This window comes from Bubalus kerabau, chromosome 7, assembly GCF_029407905.1.
Source record: "Bubalus kerabau isolate K-KA32 ecotype Philippines breed swamp buffalo chromosome 7, PCC_UOA_SB_1v2, whole genome shotgun sequence".
NCBI lineage: Eukaryota > Metazoa > Chordata > Mammalia > Artiodactyla > Bovidae > Bubalus > Bubalus kerabau.
In genome coordinates this window covers 118449366-118469236 of record NC_073630.1, presented here as the reverse complement: position 1 = coordinate 118469236, position 19871 = coordinate 118449366, and the positions used below count along the sequence as shown (strand labels likewise).

At 56.6% G+C, this 19871-nt stretch overlaps 1 protein-coding gene across 24 annotated transcripts in view; it reads left to right on the top strand.

Annotated features, from left to right (window-relative positions):
• Window positions 1-19871, top strand: part of ABLIM2 (actin binding LIM protein family member 2) — a 165410-nt gene that overhangs the window by 36695 nt on the left and 108844 nt on the right. For all 24 annotated transcript variants that reach the window (XR_008717289.1, XR_008717287.1, XR_008717286.1 and 21 more), the window contains exon 2: window positions 12645-12788. Coding sequence is in view for 20 of the 24 variants with exons in the window: in XM_055589214.1 (XP_055445189.1) it covers window positions 12645-12788 (144 nt within the window). In the remaining 4 variants the exon portion in view is untranslated. The remainder of the gene's footprint in view (window positions 1-12644; window positions 12789-19871) is intronic.

Sequence of the window (19871 nt, the reverse complement as noted above, 5' to 3'; positions counted from 1 at the left end):
ACTTTGGCCCCTAAGAGCTGTCTGCTGCTGCTAAGTCACTCCAGTCGTGTCCGACTCTGCGACCCCATGACTGCAGCACTCAGACCCATGTCCATCGAGTCGGTGATGCCATCCAGCCATCTCATCTTCTGTCATGCCCTTCTCCTCTGCCCTCCATCTTTCCCAGCATCAGGGTCTTTTCAGCTCTTCACATCAGGTGGCCAGAGTATTAGAGCTGACTCATTAGAAAAGACCCTGATGCTGGGAAAGATTGAGGGCAGGAGGAGAAGGGCATGACAGAAGATGAGATGGTTGGATGGCATCACTGACTTGATGGACATGAGTTTGAGCAAACTTCAGGAGGTAAAGTGAAGGGCAGGGAAGCCTGGTGTGCTGCAGTCCATGGGGTCGCAAAAAGTCCGACACGACTGAGCGACTGAGCAGCAAGTGCAAAGAGAGCTCAGAGCTGCTGGGTGTGGCCTGCTGGGAGCAAAGGAATCTCATCAAGGGAGGAGCTGTCTTTTTGAAAAGCAAAGGGAGGTGGGTGCAGCCAGGAGCGGCTGAGGACTCAGAGAGGCTGCCGTGGGCGGGGCTGTGACTGATGGGTGGAACCTTTATGGGTGGAGCCTGTCATGGGTAGGGCCTCAGTGGGCGGAGCCTGCAGCTGGGAGAGGAGGCTGGTCTTGGCTTGCAGCTGCCTTGAGCACCGAAGAATCGATGCTTTTGAACTGCGGTATTGGAGAAGACTCTTGAGAGTCCGTTGGACTTTGAGGAGATCCAACCAGTCCATCCTAAAAGAAATCAACCCTGAATATTCATTGGAAGGACTGATACTGAAGCTGAAACTCCAATACTTTGGCCGCCTGATGCGAAGAGCTGACTCACCAGAAAAGACCCTGATGCTGGGAAACATTGAGGGCAGGAGGAGAAGGGGACGACAGAGGATGAGATGGTTGGACGGCATCACCGACTCAATGGACATGAGTTTGAGTAAACTCTGAGAGTTGGTGATGGACAGGGAGGCCTGGCGTGCTGCAGTCCACGGGGTTGCAGAGTTGGACTCGACTGAGTGACTGAGCTGAGAGCACCAGGCGGGAGGCAGGCCTGGGGTTGAACTCTAGCTCCACCCCTTCTGGCTGTGTGGCTTTGGGCTGGTTATTGACCTTCCTGAGCTCGGTTTCTCTAATGCATGTAACGATGTCCACCTTGCTGGGTGGTTGTCATGACTCCAGCCCAGGTCACACCAGACTCTGGGCACTTCCTTTCCTGGGTCAGAAAGGCCGGCACCTTTGGGGCTTTGGCTGTGGAGGAGGTGACCTTACCGTCTCTGGAGCAGACCTTAGGCGGGCAGGTGCAGAGATGGGGGAGGGGGCGGCCGGGTACAGACGGGGCGGGGCTGCCTGGGCTGGAGGTTGGCGTGGCGTTTTGGTTTGCTATGGGTGGGTAACTAACCATCCCAAACCTTCATGGCATCAGACAAGCGTTCTGTGACACTCACAGGTTCCGAAAAGCAGAGATTTAGAAAGGGCTCCATGAGGGTGTTTCATCTCTCTTCCATGGCTTCTGTGGTTTCAGCTGGAAAGCGAGAAAGCCTGGGGTGACTCAAGCCCTGGGGACTGGCATCTCTGGAGGCGCCCCGACTTGGGGGACGTGCGGGGTGGTCTGAGCTTCCTCACAGCCTGGCCGCTGGGTTCCCAGACTTGGCATCCTAGGAAGCCGGGCAGAGGTCTGTGACACTGTGACTTGGGTCAGGGCAGCGGCAAAGGTCCACCCCGGTCCCGGGGAGGGTCTCAGAGCTCGCTGCTGAGCAGGAGGAGGGTCAAAGCCAAGTGTGGAGAGGAGATTGCGGGTGGGACTGGTGTTCAGCCATCTTTACACGTCCAGTCAGACACGTGATCAGTTCTGTCTGCAGACACTTGTGCTGAAGCCCCAGGTCGAGTCCTGAGACCCCAGGCGGAGCGGCGCTCGTCACTGGCCTCCGGGAGCTGCCATCTGGCCACGGGGCAGTTCCTGGGCTCAGCTGAGGATGGGGCTGCAGAGGGGTCACAGAGACCACGCTTGTCGGGAATCTAAGAGGACACACAGCTTCGCACGGCGATGGCGCCCCCGCGGGCCCCTGCTGCTCGCTCATGAAATTACAGACACAGGCCAGGAGACGGGTCTCAGGATGAACATTCCTGTGCCTGGGGGTCAGCATCAGTGCGATGAGCTTCCTGTGAGGGGTTTCCACGTCTGTCTCCACCTCCGTGCCCTTGGGTGTGAGCTCCTCAGGGTGGGGGCCGTGTCTTCCTTGGCCCCGTGCCAGCAGGAGCTCAGCAAGGAGCTGGTACCACCCCAGCTTTGCCGAGGACGGATGGATGACGTGTCTGCAGAGGCTTCAGGCCTGGCAGTGCGGAGACCCTTGCAGCCGGCTCACTGGGCTCAGGCTGCCCACAGCCTTGGCAAGACAGCCGGATCAGAGAGCCGCGTCCTGGTTCCCGCTTTCATTCACAGTCAGCCCTTAAGGAGGTTAAGATGGGGAGTGACTACAGGTGCTTTGCTTTGATTTACCAACACATAACAGCAGGAGGCTGAAATGGCACCCCACTCCAGTGCTCCTGCCTGGAAAATCCCATGGGTGGAGGAGCCTGGTGGGCTGCAGTCCATGGGGTCACTAGAGTCAGACACGACTGAGAGACTTCACTTTCACTTTTCACTTTCATGCACTGGAGAAGGAAATGGCAACCCACTCCAGTGTTCTTGCCTGGAGAATCCCAGGGACGGGGGAGCCTGGTGGGCTGCTGTCTGTGGGGTCGCACAGAGTCGGACACGACTGAAGCGACTTAGCAGCAGCAGCAACAGCAACAGCAGGAGAGGCCCAGGCCTGTTCCTGAACCGGACGACCTATAAAGAGTATCCTGAGGGCAGGGGAGACAGATGCCCTAAGGTCTTCGTGCCGTCAACTCCCTGTTTAGAAAGCCAGTCTAAACAAACCCCTGTTCTGGAGGCTGTGCTAGCTGCAAGATGCTGGTGGTCACCAGGTGCGTGAGTGCCGTCTCCCAGCTGGGCCTGGCCGAGCGCCCCTTGCTCTGTCTGCACTGGTCCCCGGTGCCGGGAGCCAGCATGAGGAATTCCGCCCATGGCAAAGGTCATGAGGAAGGAGGCTCGGCATACGCAAAGGCGGGATCAAGCCTCAGGAGTCCCCCTGGAAATTCTCGAGCATCTACCCCCAAAACCAGAGTCTGCCTACTTTACTGCTTTGTGCTCTCACCTTCACCTCTGACTTTACGGGGGGCTGTCCCCCGCCACTTCTTTCTGAAAAAGAGTTAACTTAGAGCTCCAGTTAATAATAATTCCTGGGCGTGACAGGAGTGTTTCAACCTACAAACTCCTCTGAAGGTTCTCTAGCCTGCCAGACAGGCTTGTCCAGCCACATGTGATTGCTCACAGCCTCCCAACCGTGAGAGGCACGAGATGCTTTAAACCTTCTAAAAACAGGTTCTTTAGAGAAGTTAGAAAACTATTAGTATAGTATAGTGGGCTGATTAGAAATTGTATTGGTGAAGGGTTTTTCATTTGTTGAGCCAATGTTTGCTGCTAAGTCTCCACATCCCCTGCCCTTATACACATTAATGAATATATAGAAGAAATAAGTATTAACCTTTGATATTAATCACATTAGACCTTAGGCTAAGCAAATTCTTTCCTTAATTAAAACCCACTACACCCTCACCCTATAGGAATGTAACTTTATCTGGTACCTTTGGAAGGTGGTGTCTGTTTTAAGAATAATCACCCCTGGAGAAATAAGTGTTCTGGTTGACTGACCGCTGTCACAAGGAGAGGGTCATAAATTGTCAGCAGCCCCCTGGCCAGAAGATGATGTAACACCCCTAAGACCTCTGTATACATTTGTATGAAGCACCTGACTTTAATAAAAGTCAGGACTGCTGACCCCACGTGACTTTTGTATAACATCTCAGTGTATAAAAACAGACCCTGGAAAAATAAAAAATGGGATCAGTTCCTCGAAAGACTGGTCTCCCCATGCTGTTCTTTCTCTCACCTTCTGGCTGAATTCCATCTGGAGCGTGGAGGCTTGTCAAGCCTACTAATTATGCCTGGGCTTCTAAGATCTGACCAGGGAGGCCTTAGTGTCTCCTCTCCTTCGGGAGAACGGGAGGACGCCTGCGGCCTACGTAGGTGACGTAAATTCCTTGCCTTGGAATTTTACTAGCTTTCCACGTAAACCAAGTTATTCAGCCCCTTTTCTCCACTGAATTTTCCTACTGAGCTATCCTTATTCTATTACTCTTTACATCTCTAATTAATATTTAATTAAAGCTATGGTATCCAGTTCGCTGAAGCCGTCTCCACTTTTAATTTCCCTGGATCCACCGGGGCTGGACCCCGGCACCCCGGCCCTAGGGAGCGGCACTTCTCAGACGCGGCCCCTGGCCCAGGAGGTGAGCGTGGTGCTGTGTGCTTGCTGCTGCCATGAAGGTGCCTGTGCAGCGTGCGTCACCTGCTCCTGGAAGCCCTCCCTGACTGCACACAGGTCCACCCCCCCTGCAGCACCTGCCCACGGCCCCGTAGCCTCCCTCGGTACATCTGTGCCCACTGTCATGGTTAGAAGGAAAAGCCTGAGAGAGGAGGTGAGAACTCAGCACCTGGGACCCGCTCTGGGTGCATCAGAGACCCAGGAGAGGCTGTGACGCGCGGTCGTATAAAGCTCATTCAATATTAGAGCAGACTTACAAAATGTGGAGACTCCACACCAGCTGTTGGCGTGATACAGAGAGCAAGATGGAGAGTGCTACAAAACCATCATGCTGATGGAGCATGGCTTCCCCTTGGATCCCCCGAGGATGCAGGGACTCCATGTCCCAATAGTGAAGTGGATTGACCCTGAGAGCAAAGCCTGGAAAATAAGCTGAACAAGGGCTGTTGGTCCTTGGCCAAGCCAGCAGGGCCTGCTCGGGGGTCCAGTGTTAGCCGGACCCTTCGGGAAGGGACAGGGCCATATGTAGAGGCTTGGAAGGTGAGCGGATTGAGTGGAGATAAACAGTTGGAAAAGTCCCCGATGACCACAGAACGTTGTGTGCTTTGCTGTCTGGAGTGTGAGGGATGAGAGGAGTCCCTGGAACAAGAGAGGCACCTGCCCCTGACCCCCACCCGCTGGGCCTTGCGTGCGCCCTCTCCTGCCTCCTGCCACACCTGTGCCTGGCCAGTTTGCACACTCGCCTCCCCGAATGCCCACCGGCTCCTCTGCTCCCGTTTGGTGAACAAGCAGGTGCATGACTGGGACTTGCAGAGCAGCAGGTGGCAAAGGGGGTGGTGGTATTGGACACCCTAGCAGCAGGGACCCTGGCCGAGTCCCTAATCCAGCCACGTGGCTTTGGGAAAGTCCCCCGGCATCTCTGAACCTCTGTGTGTACTCAATCAGGACTCTGCGCCCCCCATGGGTTGTAACGCACCAGGCTCCTCTGTCCATGGGATTCTCCAGGCCAGAATACTGGAGTGGGTAGCCATTCCCTTCTCCAGGGGGATCACCCCAACCCAGGGATGGAACCCAGGTCTCCTACATTGCAGGCAGATTCTTTACTGTCTGAGCCACTGGGGAAGCCTCCATATCTTCATCTGTAGAATGGGGGTGACAGGCCATTTCCGTGGCGGGGAGTGTGTGGTATGGGTCAAGTGAGGGCCAGGACTGGGTCTGTTTTGTTCCTATGGGACCTGGGCACATAGTAGGTCTCAGGCGTTTGTTGGGTGGGTGCATGAATGGTGAACAAGGAGGAGAGCTTTGCTGGCTGGAGTTGGGAGTTGCTCACATCTTGGCCGAGCACCCTGCAGCTCTGCCGCCAGAATGAAGTCGTGGGTTTCCACGGTTAGGGCACCAAGCAGGGTCAGGGAAAGATGCTGGGAAAGATGGAAGGCGGGAGGAGACGACAGAGGATGAGATGGTTGGATGGCACCACCGACTCGATGGACATGAGTTTGAGCAATCTCTGGGAGTTGGTGATGGACAGGGAGGCCTGGCATGCTGCAGTCCATAGGGTCGCAAAGAGGTGGACATGACTGAGTGACTGAACTGAACTGAACTGAAGGGTCAGGGTAGATGCCCTGAGGCAGGAGGAGGCCAGCCCACCATGCTCCTGCACAAGCAAGGATCCCGTGGAGGGGAGGCAGTGGACATGTGTTCAGGTAGCATCTCAGCAGCTTCCAGGTCCCGTGATGGGAACGCATGGAACCTTTGCTCACAAGTCTTGAATGAGGCCAGGCTGGTGAATTTCTCTGAACAAAGTGGGAGATCACCCCCAGGCAGGTCTGTGCCAAGGGAGTGAAGCGGAGAGTGGAACGTTTGGTGGGTACACCAGCCGGAAGGGAAATCTACAGGCCCCCTGATGCTCTTGCCCGGTGTCCTGGGGGCCCCCACTGCGGTGGACATGAGCTGAGAGGTTGACATCAGCCTTGGCAGCAGTGCTTGTGGGGTTCAGACGCCAAGACTGCTCCCCGCGTCGAGCTCCAGCAAGGTTCCATGCTGGGTCTGCGTGGATCCCATTTGGATGGAAGAGAAAGCCAGGACAGGCTGTTGATGAGGCTTTGGGGTGAGCAAAGGTGTGGCCCCCAGCAGCTCCAGGTCCCCTTCCTGCTTCCCGAAGCCTCTGCCCTTCCCACTCCGAGTGACTGGTTTCCCCCTGAGACCCTGGAGAACTAAGCCAGCAGCTACTGGTCGGCAACACCTGTCAGTCATCACCTCCAAGCTCTCTCCACTTCACCTGATTCTGAACGGTGCCTCCTGAGACCAGGCTCCACATCACAGATGCGAGCGCTGAGCCTTCTCAGAGCTCAACCAGCCCTCAAGGTCACACAGCTGCCCCCTGCATGGTGGGCCCAAGCCCAGCCTTGCCAGCTGCTGTCCTGTCTTGGTTCCTCCAGGCCCTGGATCTGGTTGGTGGATCAGAATTGTACCCAGAGGGATCACAAGAGAAGGGTCACAGTGACTGCCAGGTCAGACCCAGGAAGCCACGAGCCTCCACTTTGAACGCGGGTTCCGTGTTGATGTTACTGGTAATTGTTCTCTTATTCCCAGCAAGGCTTCCCTGTGCTGGGATTTCATTATCACGGGGGGGATTAAGTGGTCACAGCCCCGTGGGATTGATCCTTACCACTTGACTTTATGTTTCATGTTATTATCACAGTTAGGGACTTGTTAAATCAAATGCTAGAGCCGATCTGGAAATTGTAGCGAAATGAACCTGCTGGGTTTGGGGTTAGGTCTGGAGTGTGGTGGTGCCCGCTCTCTTTCTCTCTCTCAATTTTTTTTAATAGGCTTTGTTTCTTAGAGCAGTTTTCAGTTTACAGGGAAGTTGAACAGTAAGCAGGGAGTTCCCGGGTCCACTGTCCCCCAGCCCTCAGTCTCTCCTGCTAACATCTTTCCTGGACATTCACTGTGACCTTTGTGTGTGCTGTGTTTCTCATGATGGATGGACTAGTTCTGATACGTTATTATTATATAAAGTCCGCAGTGTACGTCAGCCGTTGCTCTTGGTGTTGTGTGTTCTCTGGGTTTGGATGAACGTATAATACTATATGGGCTTCCCTGGTAGCTCAGCTGGTAAAGAATCCGCCTGCAATGCAGGAGACCCTGGTTCTATTCCTGGGTCAGGAAGATCCCCTGGAGAAGGGACAGGCTACCCATTCCTGTATTCTTGGGCTTCCCTAGTGGCTCAGACAGTAAAGAATCTGCCTGCAGTACAGGAGACCTGGGTTCAATCCCTGGGTTGGGAAGATCCCCTGGAGAAGGGAAAGACACCCCACTCCAGTGTTCTGGCCTGGAGAATCCCCCTGGATGGAGGATCCTGGCAGGCTACAGTTCACGGGGTCACAGAGAGTCAGACGCGAGTGAGCGACGGAGCCCAGCAGGGTGTAGTGATGTCTGTTACCACCGTGAGGTCACACAGAACTGTTTCTCGTGAAATGCCCTGAGCCCCGCCTGTTCATCCCTCCCCGCCCCCGGGCCCTGACGCCCGCTGCTCGTTTACTGTCTGCGTGGTTTTGCCTGTCTTGATGATGTCGTGGGGTCAGTCGTGCAGCGTGTAGCCTTTCCAGACCGGCTTATGTGACTCAGTAACAAGTACCTGAGGCCCCTCCAGGCCTTTTCATGGCTTCACAGCTCATCCCAAGAGTTCTTTACGAGACGAGGTCTGGCCCAAACCACCCCATCCCCGTCTAAGGGCCCATTCCTGCCCTGTCCTGCCACGCAGGGGGTCCTGATTCCCTCTTGTTGTGTCCACGTGCCAGCTGGGCTGCCTGCCCCGGCCTCGGTCCACTCACTGGGCGGCAGGAGAAGTGGCCGTGGCCCTCGCTCTGCAGGCTTCTGTGAGCACTGGTCCCCTTTGCAAAACACCCGACTGGTGCAGCTGCACGAGGTCTGAAGACTGAGTCCACCTTGAGGGGTAAGAAGTCCCAAACCTCAGATCCGCAGAAGCCTCAGGCTGGGACCCCAGGGACTAGCAGGCACCCGCAGGTTGGAGGGGACAGCTGAGCAGGGGGTACCCACAACAGGCCCCCTCTGGGCAGTGTCTACTTCCCACCACCAGGGGGCAGCACCCTGCTCTCACCCAGCCACCCAGAGCCCCAGGAGGATGCTCCAGGCTGCAGAGCTGGTGCTCCCACAACACGACCCTCTTAAAGCAGCTTTCACCCCAGATCAAGTATATGTCCATTAACCAGGAAACTGGCCGTGCCAGGCTGTGAGTTCTTGCGAATGACAGCGGCTGTTGTGAAGGCGGGAGGAGAAGGGGAGGACAGAGGGTAAGATGGTTGGATGGCATCACCAACTCGATGGACATGAGTTTGAGTGAACTCTGGGAGTTGGTGATGGACAGGGAGGCCTGGTGTGCTGCAGTCCATAGGTCACAAAGAGTCAGACACGACTGAGCGACTGAACTGAACTGAGCTGTTGTGTATTGATCTCTTATGGTTTGCGGGACTCTGGGCTGCTTGCTACGCAAGCCTTTCTGCCTGAGGTCCTAGCCACCGCTGGGGCAGGTGCTGTGAGCAGAGGGCGGATGGACAAACACCTGGGTGGCCGGGAGTTCCAGGTCACTGCCTGCTGGAGGTGAGGCTGGGCTGTACCCAGGTCTGGCCCCGCCGCCCGCCCCTGACACTGGTCCATCCCACACAGGTGCTGGTGTGAGACCTTGCGTGTTCACTCATGGAGCCACAGGGCACGCCGTCCTTTATATGCTTAGTGGGTGAGAAGACAACATTCGTTCCCCCACCAACCCTCCCCCGAATCTTGATTTAGTCTCCGATGCAGACGGGGTAACTCAGGAGCCTCTCAGCCCCATGTGAGTCCCAGGCAGCCCCAGGGCGGTGTACAGCCGTAAGTCAGCTCTGCCTGAGGTTTCAGTCCTCAGGCCCAGTGGGGAATCTTTAATTCCAGCCCAGGACCCCACCCCCCAGCAGTTTGATTAAGTACTGGATGAAGGGGTTTCTGTGAGGATCGTATAGGAAAAGACAGCGAGGGGCAAGCCTGCTGCTGGCACGTAAACCAGGGTGGAGGTGTCCCCACGGCACCCAGGGTGGCCGGCGGGGCTCTGCGGCCCTCGCTAGGCTCCGCACTGTCCAGTGTGCCGTTTGGTCCTGACCCATCTGAAACCTCAAGGCGGTCCTTAACACTGGGCCTGGGGTGCTGGGGGTGATGCCAGGGTATTTGTTTGTGCCAATTGTCTCCTTTCCTGTACCTGCTTCTCCAGACAGGGTGACTTTTTAAAATATGAAAGTGAAAGGTGAAAGTGAAGTCGCTCAGTTGTGTCCAGCTTTGCGACCTTATGGACTGTAGCCCGCCAGGCTCCTCTGTCCATGGGATTCTCCAGGCAAGAATACTGGAGTGGGTTGCCATTTCCTTCTCCAGGAGATCTTCCCAACCCAGGAATTGAACCCGGGTCTCCCGCATTGCAGGCAGATGCTTTACCATCTGAGCCACCAGGGAAGTCCTGGTATACATATATATATTTTTTAATATATATGTCTGTCAGTTGCTCACTTATTTACTTCTGGCTGTGCTGGCTCTTCCTTGCAGCTCGCGACTTCTCTCTAGTTGCAGCGAGCAGGGGCTCTTCTCTAGTGGCAGCACGTGGCTCTCTCATTGTGGTGGCTTCTCTCGCTGCACAGCATGGGCTGTGGGGTGCCCAGGCTCAGCAGCTGCGTCTCTGGGCCCTCGAGCACAGACTCAGGAGTCGTGGCGCACGGGCTTAGTTGCTCCGCGGCACGTGGGATCTTCCGGGCTCAGGATCGAACCTGTGTCCCCTGCATGGGCAGGTGGATTGTTTACCACTGAGCCATCAGGGAAGCCCCAGGATGGCTTTTGACCCCAGACAGCTGCTACCCTGGGGGTCTTCAGGGCCTCCTCCTGGAAGGCCTGGTGTCCCCTGCATGGCCCGGCCCTCTCCACGGGTGGGACCCAGAGGAGGGAGTCCTGCACTGCGGATCTGCGGACCCACACTGGGGACGGTGGGGAAAGAGGATCTGGAGGCTGGGGGGGCAGGCTGGAGGCTGGATGGGGAAACGTCCTCTGTGTGACATCCCGCCTCCTCCAGCTTTACAGGAGTGAGGAGAGCTTCCATGCCTAGGGCTCCATCAGGGATGGTGCTGAAGCAGTGTCTGTGCATGCAAGCGTGTATCTGTTTCTGTGTGTTTGTATGTGTGTATTATACATATGTATATTATACTTATATATTTGTGTGTGTATGTGTGTCTGTCCTTGCACGTGTGAATGTATACTTCTGTGTCTCTCTGTATGTGTGTCTGTGTGTGAATGTGTACATGTCTGTCTGTCCATGTGCATGAGTGTATATTTGTGTGTCTCTGTGTGTATGTATGTGTGTCTATGTTTGTCTGTCCATGTGTGTGTGAATGTATGCTTGTGTGTCTCTGTGTGTCTGTATGTGTGTGTCTGTCCGTGTGTGTGAGTGTATATTTGTGTGTCTCTGTATGTGTGTGTCTTTCTGTCCATGTGTGTGTGAGTGCGTATTTGTGTGTCTCTGTGTCTCTGTATGTGTGTGTCTGTCTGTCTGTGTGTGTGTGTATTTATTTGTGTGTCTGTCTCTGTGTATGTCTGTCTGTCCATGTGTGTGTGAGTGTATATTTGTGTGTCTCTGTGTGTGTGTCTGTCCGTGTGTGTGTCTGTGTGTGTGTGTGTCTGTCTGTGTGTGTGAGTGTGTATGTGTGTGTATTTGTGTGTCTCTGTGTGTGTCTGTCTGTCCGTGTGTGTGAGTGTGTATTTGTGTGTCTCTATATGTGTGTGTCTGTCTGTCCGTGTGTGTGTGAGTGTGTATGTGTGTGTGAGTGTGTATTTGTGTGTCTGTATGCCTGAAGCTCCCTGGCTCCTGACCTCTGGACCTCTGCTAAAACCTTAGAACTCATTCAGCCCAGAAAAGGGGGCCAAGAGCCCTGCTTTGGGCAGCCCTGACCTGGGGGATGGGGGGGTCGGTGCCCCAGCCCCCTGCCCTCCTCCTGAGGGATGCCCTGGAGGGTCTCCGAGGGGGAGAATACCTTGACAGCACACTCTCCTTCCTCCCCACTGCTTCCTGCCACCTGGGGTCCCTTGGGTACACCGCCAGGACCCAATCCTTGCCTCAGCCTCGGGTCAGGGGACCCCAGGCTGACAGAAGGTGGGACTGGAGGATGTGGGTCCATGCTAGGCTGTGCACTAGGAGCTGGCTGAGCAGGAGGTCTGCTTCCATCCCTGCACCTGGCAGAGAGCCAGAGGCAGGCAGAGGAGTGGACGAGCTTCCCTGTGGAGGAAAGGGGACCAGCTCCTCTCAGGGAGTCACGTGAAGCTCGGGGCGGGGGGGCGGGGGAGGCAGTGCTGCAGGCTGGTATGGAAGCCCGCTGGGCAGAGAGCACGGCCCACACTGGCCCCAGCATCCCGGGTCCACCTCCCACCCAGGACCAGCCTGAGAAGGGCGAGCCTGCCCCTAGCCAGGCATATGGGATCCCCACCCCCATGCTCTTTCAGTAGCCTCCCAGGTCCCCCAGGCCTCCAGCCCCATCAGGCCTGAGAGGAGCTGGTCCCCAGCCCCTGGTCATCCCCTGACCACCTGGCTGTGGCCACTGCTGGGCTGGAGCTCCCCGGGCACGGCCGCTCCGTGGGCCCCAGTGACCTCACACTGGCCCCCGTAGGCGCCCCTGGAGGGTGTGGATGAGCGGTGGCCCTTCCCGGAACCCCCGGAGCTCCACAAGTGGGCCCTTTGGCCATCCACCCTGACCCATCCCTCTGAGGGTCTCCATGACCACCCTCAGTCATGGCTGGCTGTAGGGGGGAACAGTGATGGTACTCAGGTCACCGGCCCCAGGCCACAGAGTGGATTCCAAGTGAGCTCACAGGAGGATGCTCTCGTTATATGGCACAGGACCTGGGTTGCCGTCTGCAGAAGGACTCGCGAGCTCAGCAGAGCCAGGGGTGGGGGTGCCTTGCTTCTGAGGCCCCGGAGGGCCAGGGAGGTGGGGGACAGGACCACCGTCAGGGTCTCCCATCTCCTGCCCTCCGCTGGTCCCCCGATGCCCTCTGGGTCATGCTAGGGGGTTATGCGGGCCCTTAGAGCTTGAAGAGGTGCCGGTTGCTCGCCTGCGCCTGGCTCATCCCGCTTTTTAACGCTGCTCCTTTCCCCCTGCAGTGCCGGAGCCGCAGGCTGCTCCCAGCCCCCCGGAGAAGCCGCCCAGCACGGCGATCCTGTGTAACACCTGCGGGAATGTGTGCAGGGGCGAGGTGCTGCGGGTGCAGAACAAGTACTTCCACATCCAGTGCTTCATCTGCAAAGGTGAGCATCCCGGCCGTCCCCACCGCGGGGCCAGGCACAGCCCTGCCGTGCGGCTGAGCCCACGTCCCCAGAAACTCGTTAGATCTGGGCTGTTGGAGAAACTGATCCCCAACCTTTCTATACCGACGCGATCTTTTCAGCGTGGCCTGCCTGCATCCCTTCTGGGGCTGACAGGAGTTCCTGTCCGAGGGGGCAGTGGGTCAGGGGACGAGGTCTGGTCCTGGGCAGCATTCTCGATGGCTGTAGCCGTGTCAGAGGATTCGGATCCACTGGCCAAAGTGGCCACCTGGGCCCAGAGCCATGCAGTAAGTGTCCATTGCTGGAGGCATGAACTCGGCGCCTTGGGGTGCACGGGGCGGAGCTGGACCACAAACCTCAGGCACGCCCTGTCCTCACCGGAGTGGGACTGAGAACGTTACCACTTGCTCCAGATGAAAATGACTTTTTATCTGGTTATACAAAGTGACATGTATATGCACTAAAGTCAAATAGATAATTTGATATTCAAATATCAGAAAGATAAGAGTAAAATAAATCACATGAAATCCCCCTGTTTGAGGCTTTCTGGAGCATCCTTCCAGCCTGCCCTTCCTCCCTGCACTGAAGTTAGTGCATATTCTGTCGTGCCCAAAGGGATTTCGTGAATTTATATTTAGTTTCCTGAAAACAGGGCTTCCCTGATACCTCAGTTGATAAAGAATCTTCCTGCAATGCAGGAGACCCGGTTTGATGCCTGGGTCGGGAAGATCCGCTGGAGAAGGGATAGGCTTACCCACTCCAGTATTTTTGGGCTTCCCTTCTGGCTCAGCTGGTAAAGAATCTGCCTGCGGTGCGGGATACCTGGGTTCGATTCCTGGGTTGAGAAGATCCCCGGAGAAGGGAATGGCTGCCCACTCCAGCATTCTGGCCCGGAGAATTCCATGAACTGTATAGTCCATGGGGTCGCAAAGAGTCAGACACGACTGAGCCACTTTCACTTTCCTGAAAAGAAATGAAAAGTAGCATTTGGGGGAAGGGATGGACAAATCAAACCAATCTGACATGGTGTCCAGACTCAAAGAATTTATACATGCGTGCTAAGTTGCTCGGTTGTGTCCCACTCTTTGCAACCCTATGGACAGTAGCCCACCAGACTCCTATGTCCGTGGGATTCTCCAGGCAAGAATAATGGAGTGGGTTGCCATGGCCTTCTCTAGGGGATCTTCCCAATCCAGGGATCGGACTTCCATCTCTTATGTCCCTGAACTGACAGGCGGGTTCTTTATCACTGCTGCTGCTAAGTTGCTTCAGTCGTGTCCGACTCTGTGCGACCCCGTAGACGGCAGCCCACCAGGCTCTGCCGTCCCTGGGATTCTCCAGGCAAGAATGCTGGAGTGGGTTGCCATTGCCTTCTCCAATGCGTGAAAGTGAAAAGTGAAAGTGAAGTCGCTCAGTTGTGTCCGACCCTCTGCGACCCCATGGACTGCAGCCCACCAGGCTCCTCCGTCCATGGGATTTTCCAGGCAAGAGTACTGGAGTGGGGCGCCATTGCCTTCTCAGTCTTTATCACTCGCGCCCCCGGGAAGCCCGTGTAGTTGTAAAGATTTCTCTCAGGGGCCCTGCAGCCCCACCTGACCTCTGGGCAGCACACGCTGCTGTCACAGCCTGCCACCCCGTGGGTTTGAACGCCGTCCAGAGATGCAGGGAGCTTCACAGATGGACCTTGATGGGCCCCAGGCAGCGAGGGCCTGGGCTTCCTGGTCGAGGTAGGGAAGCAAACACGCCACGTGTAAGATGACGGAGTACCGTGGCTTCTATCAGCTCCACGGGGCCCGTTAAGTGCCTGAGTCCCTGCAGCCTGTCGTGGTCCCATGAGGTCCCGCTGTGTGCCAGACCTGGCCTTTGAAAGCTCTGAGTAGCAAGGCTTGAGATCTAGCTTGGAGGCTGCAGTCTGGTCTGGTCCGGAGACGAACCTACCAGCTCAGTGGGGACAGTTGGCCCTTAGTGGTCGAAGCCGAGGGCTGGGAAGGGCCCCCAGGGGTGCAGCAGGGCCCCCAGGGAGCCCGCTGGTCCTGCACGGCGCTGGAAGTGGCTCCGTCTCCCCTGGCCCTCACCTCTGCTGAGCGCTTCCTGTGAGCCCAGCTCTCTCGTGTGTTTCCTTCTAAAGCCCCCCAGTCTTGGGGGGCGGGGTGGCTGTGGCGTTATGTCCACTGAAAATGAGGATTCAAGGATGGCTGTGGCTCACAGCTGTCCCCTGGGGGAGCCACTGGCGTGAGTCGGGATTGGGGGGCCCTTCCCATGAGGCTCAGCTCTGCCCCACCCCAGCACAGAGGGACGGGGTGCGGGCCCCCAGCGGGGTCTGTGTCCCCGTGAAGAGGGGGCAGGAGGCGAGGGCCAGGGGGTCAGGGAGGCCACGGTCATCGGTGAGCCAAGACGGACCCTGTGCTCAGTCCTGCCACCTCACCCGGCTGCCCCGGAGCTTCAGAATCACGGATCTCCTGGTCCACATCTGTCCTTTCCCAGGAGGGAAAACTGAGGCAATGGGGGGACCCTTCTTGCCCAAGGGGGCAAAGCCAGTCAGCTGCTGGAGACCCTAGACCCGAAGATCTTCAGATGAGAGCAGGAGAAAGCCGGGGGAGAGAGGGAGGGGAGGACAGATACGGATGAATGGGAGAGACAGAAGGAGCAGACCTCGCGGGGGCCTCGGAAGGAAAGAAAACCCCGGTGGCCAGCTGTGCTCCCCGCCCCTCACCCCACCCACCCCCTCAGGTCAGTGCCACAGTCCCCAGCGGGCCCCTGCCTCCAGCCCGTCTGCCTGGCAGGGACCAGAGTGGGCTGTCCAGGCAGACAGGCCTCGGCCTCTCCCATCACCTGGGATGAATGTAGTGCCTTGAGCTTACCTGGCCCAGGTAGCAGGCACAGTGTCCAAGTCACCTCTGCGTTCAGCTGGTGCACCTGGGAACTGGCTGTGTGTGCAGGACGTGGACGGGGTGGATGGGGTGGGGCAGGCTGGGGAAGGAAGCAGGGAGGGCGGTTGGAGTGTGAGGGTGAGTGGGGGTGGACTGGGGGGTGGATTGACGGGCGGGTGGAGAGTGGACATGGGGCAGGCAGGAGCCCAGCCGGCTGGCTGGAGCTGCGTGGACAGGGTGCCCCTCTGCCCCGACGCACACCCTGCGACAGGCCAGGCCTTCTGGCTGGAGTGAGTGTTGGGCCTGGCCTTGCCCCCAGCCCTCTGAGCCCAGGCTCCCGCCAGACCTTGTGATGGCATCTGGCTGGACGCCCGGGTGGTGCCTCCCGGGGCTTGTGAACCAGGTGTCTCGGGAGCTCAGATCTCCCTGTCGGGGGTCCGCATGGGGGGGCGGGCCCTGCTGGCCACTCCATCTCCCCAGGGGCACATGGGCACTGCCCTGGCCCTGGATCCTCCATCCTTGTCTCTTGCTAAGACCCCGAATGAAGGTCTTCCCTCTCGGGTTCCTTGGAGGGGCCTCCTGGACAGGGGGACAAGGGGGGCGAGAAAGGAGGGCAGCAGGGAGAGCCCCCACCCCCTCTAGGAGCCCCCCACCTGTAGCCACATCAAGTCACAGACTCTGTGGGAGCTCTTGTGTTGAGTTCGGTCATTTGAAAAGAAAACTTGAGGACCACTGCCCTGCCCTCAGCTGTGACCCTGTGCCCTTCCCTCAACCCTAGGCCCACAGGGCTGCGCCTGTGCCCGGGGACCTTTCCCAGGGCGGACGTGACCCGACACCCTGGCCAGGGCCCTGCCCGACCCGTTTCTTCTGGTCATCAGAGCTGCCCAGGTTCAATCTCCTCTGTTCTCCTTCAGAAGCACGTGCTATGTTTGTGCATAAAGCCAAAGCCATTAGATTGCTCTTTTTTAAAAGCTGATTTGAAAAGACCCAGGGGAAATGCTTGCTGTGTTTAAAAGGATTGTCTGGGGCACTGATCTTAGGAACTGGATAAAAGGCATTAGATGTCCAGCACCCCGCCCATCACCTGCTGTGGCCCACGGGGTTTGGTCAGTGGGGGTTGGGAGGGCTGCCCCAGGTGACCCTCCCCCAGGGTCCTTCTCTGAGCTCCAGCCTCCTGAGTAGACGTGGGAATGGGTCTGACCCCGTCCTTAGCAGCCGGGGTGGGCAGTGCTGGGCCAGCATCTGGGCCTCATCCTTGAGCCCCAGCAGGCACCTGAGGTGGGTTGTCGTGTTAGAGGGGGCAGTGGCAGGAGTCTGTCAGCGTGAAGGCCTGGTTCCAAGACCCCCAGGGATCCACCCACCCACAGGTTCATTCTGTGCCAGGAGCCCTGTCAGCCTGCCGACGCAGCAGGGCCCCTGCCCTCAGGAGGCGGCATTGTTGCAAGAAGGCGGACCCCTTCCAGGGCCCGAAACTGGGCTCTTGTCTAACACTCAGAAATGAATTGTCTGAGGAGACACATGTGCTGACAAAGCAAGAGATTTTATTGGGAAAGGGCACCCGGGTGGAGAGCAGTAGGGTAAGGGAACCCAGGAGAACCGCTCTGCCGTGGCTCACAGTCTCGGGTTTTATGCTGATGGGATTAGTTTCCGGGCGGTCTTTGGCCAATCATTCTAATTCAGAGTCTTTCCTGGTGGCGCACGCATCGCTCAGCCAAGATGGATGCCAGCGAGAGGGATTCTGGGAAGTGGACAGACGCGCGGTGTCTCCTTTAGACTTTTCCCGAACTCTTCCGGTCGGTGGTGGCTTATCAGTTCCGTACTCCTTAGCAGGATCTCCTGTCATAAGACAACTCATGCGAATGGTTACCATGGTGCCCGGCCAGGGGGGCGGTTTCGATCAGCGTGCCTCCCCCAACAGCATGTCTGCTTAACCTGCTGAAAAATGACAAGAACAGCTAAGATTTCCTGTGAGTTTTAAAAGAGTTGTGTTTATTCAAGCGCGAGGATTGCATCGTCTTCGATTGATCTTTTATTCACTGCTCGTGAAAATGCAGTCTATGAGTCATTGAAGATGCTCTTGGATGAATAAAAGAAAAAACCCAACTTACAGTGTCTTAAATTACATGGGTATTTATCATCTTAACAGGAAGTCTGGAAGTAGCCTTCTTACCCCCCCGAGCTTGTTAATGTAACAGCTCAACAAAGTCATCAAAGACTGGGTTCTTTTTCCACTTCTCCACCCCAGCTGCCCCACCCCCAGCCTTTTGCGTTTCAGCAGTGCCTGTCCTCATGGTCTCAAGATGGTTGCTGTAACTCCAAACATCATACCCTCACAGATTGACACTCAACCCTGGGGAAGTGGTTGGGCAGGGATGCGGGGCAAAGGGGCCCTCCTCCCACATGATTGCCCTGTGTGGTTAATCAGGATAATCTCCCTTTGATGACAAACCTAGACTGTTTATTAAAAAGCAGAGAAATCACTTTGCCAGCAAAGGTCCATATAGTCAAAGTTATGGTTTTTCCAGTAGTAATGTATGGATGTGAGACTTGGACCACAGAGAAGACTGAGGACTGAAGAATTGATACTTTCAAACTGTGGTGCTGGAGAAGACTCTTGAGAGTCCCTTGGACTGCAAGGAGATCCAACCAGTCCATCCTAAAGGAAATCAACCCTGAATATTCATTGGAAGGACTGATGCTGAAGCTGAAGCTCCAATACTTTGGCCACCTGATGCTAAGAGCTGACTCATTGAAAAAGACCCTGATGCTGGGAAAGACTGAAGGCAGGAGGAGAACAGAGGATGAGATGCTTGGCTGGCATCACTGACTCAGTGGACATGAGTTTGAGCAAACTCCAGGAGATGGTGATGGACAGGGAGGCCTGGTGTGCTGCAGTCCATGGGGTTGCAAAGAATCAGACATGACTGAGCGACTGAACAGCAGCGACCCTTTGATCAGGGAGGAGAGCTTTTTCCTGGAGGCCCTCACAGGCTTCCTGTGTGACTCACCAGCTGGAACTGGGTCACACTCACTCCCACCAGTAAAGAGGAAAGGGAGGGCGGGGACTGACTGACTCCAGCCACGTTCCTCCCTTGGTGGGTGTGTTGCCAGCCCAACTGCAGCAGGGTCTGTTAGCACAGAAGACAGCTGTGTCGAATTCTGACCCGAGATCCCAGCATATTGGGGTCCCGCCACCCAGACACTTGCTTGATGTGACTTGGTTCACCCAAATATGAAAATCTGTGAAAGGAGTCGCGTCGTTTTCCAGGCCCTTTTGACGTCGTCAGGCTTGGGCTCTGCAGCCAGGTCTGGGTTCCCATCCCACACTCTGCTCACATGGGTCTCAGACACATTTCTTAGCCTCGGTTTCCATTCAGCAACCCTACTGGGCACCTGCTCTGGGCTGGGCAGCGTTCTGGGTGCTTGGGACGCATCCATGAACAAAACAGAGATCCTTGTCCTCGTGGAGATCACGTTCCAGGGCCGGGAGACAGAGAAGAAGCACTAGATAGAGTAAATAAGTAGGTTTTTATTATATACTGAAAGGGAAGCGCTAGGGAGGGGAAGACAAGGAGCAAGATGAAGATGGAGTTGGGAGTGCCAGGAAGTCACTCTTTTAAGTTGGGTAATCAGGGCAGTCTTCACAGAGGAGGTGACCTTTGCATGATGACTCGAAGGAGGTGAGGGAAGGGCGTCGCAAGCAGAGGGAACAGCCAGGCTAGCGACACTGAAGCACGCAGCTCTGCCCGGCGGTTTCCGGGACACCAGGAGGCTTGCTTGCCTGGAGCAGAGTGAGGAGAAAGTGGGGAGGGCTGGAGGGGTTCTTGTGAGGACCCGGGCCCTGACACCGGAGGGGCAAGAACGCAGGAGGTTCCTGTGTGTCTTAGTGTCGTGGCCTCTGGGTGCCGTGCTGATGTGGGGGTCAGGGCAGGGTGGGGAGACGGGCCCGGAGCCCTGGCCCGAGGCCACGGCAGCTTGGACGAGAGTCTGAGAGGGCGTCTGCTTCCGGATTGTCTTAGAAGCCAGCCAGCTTCACGGTGTGCAATGGGACTGCGGGTGAGATGGAAATAGGCCAAAGACCGGGCACACAGCAGGTCCTCGGGGAAAATGTGACCGTTGTTACAAACAACTTGAAACTTGCCCAGGAGGATGAATCTGGTCCTCTGGACCTTCCACGTGTGGCCGAGTCCTGTGC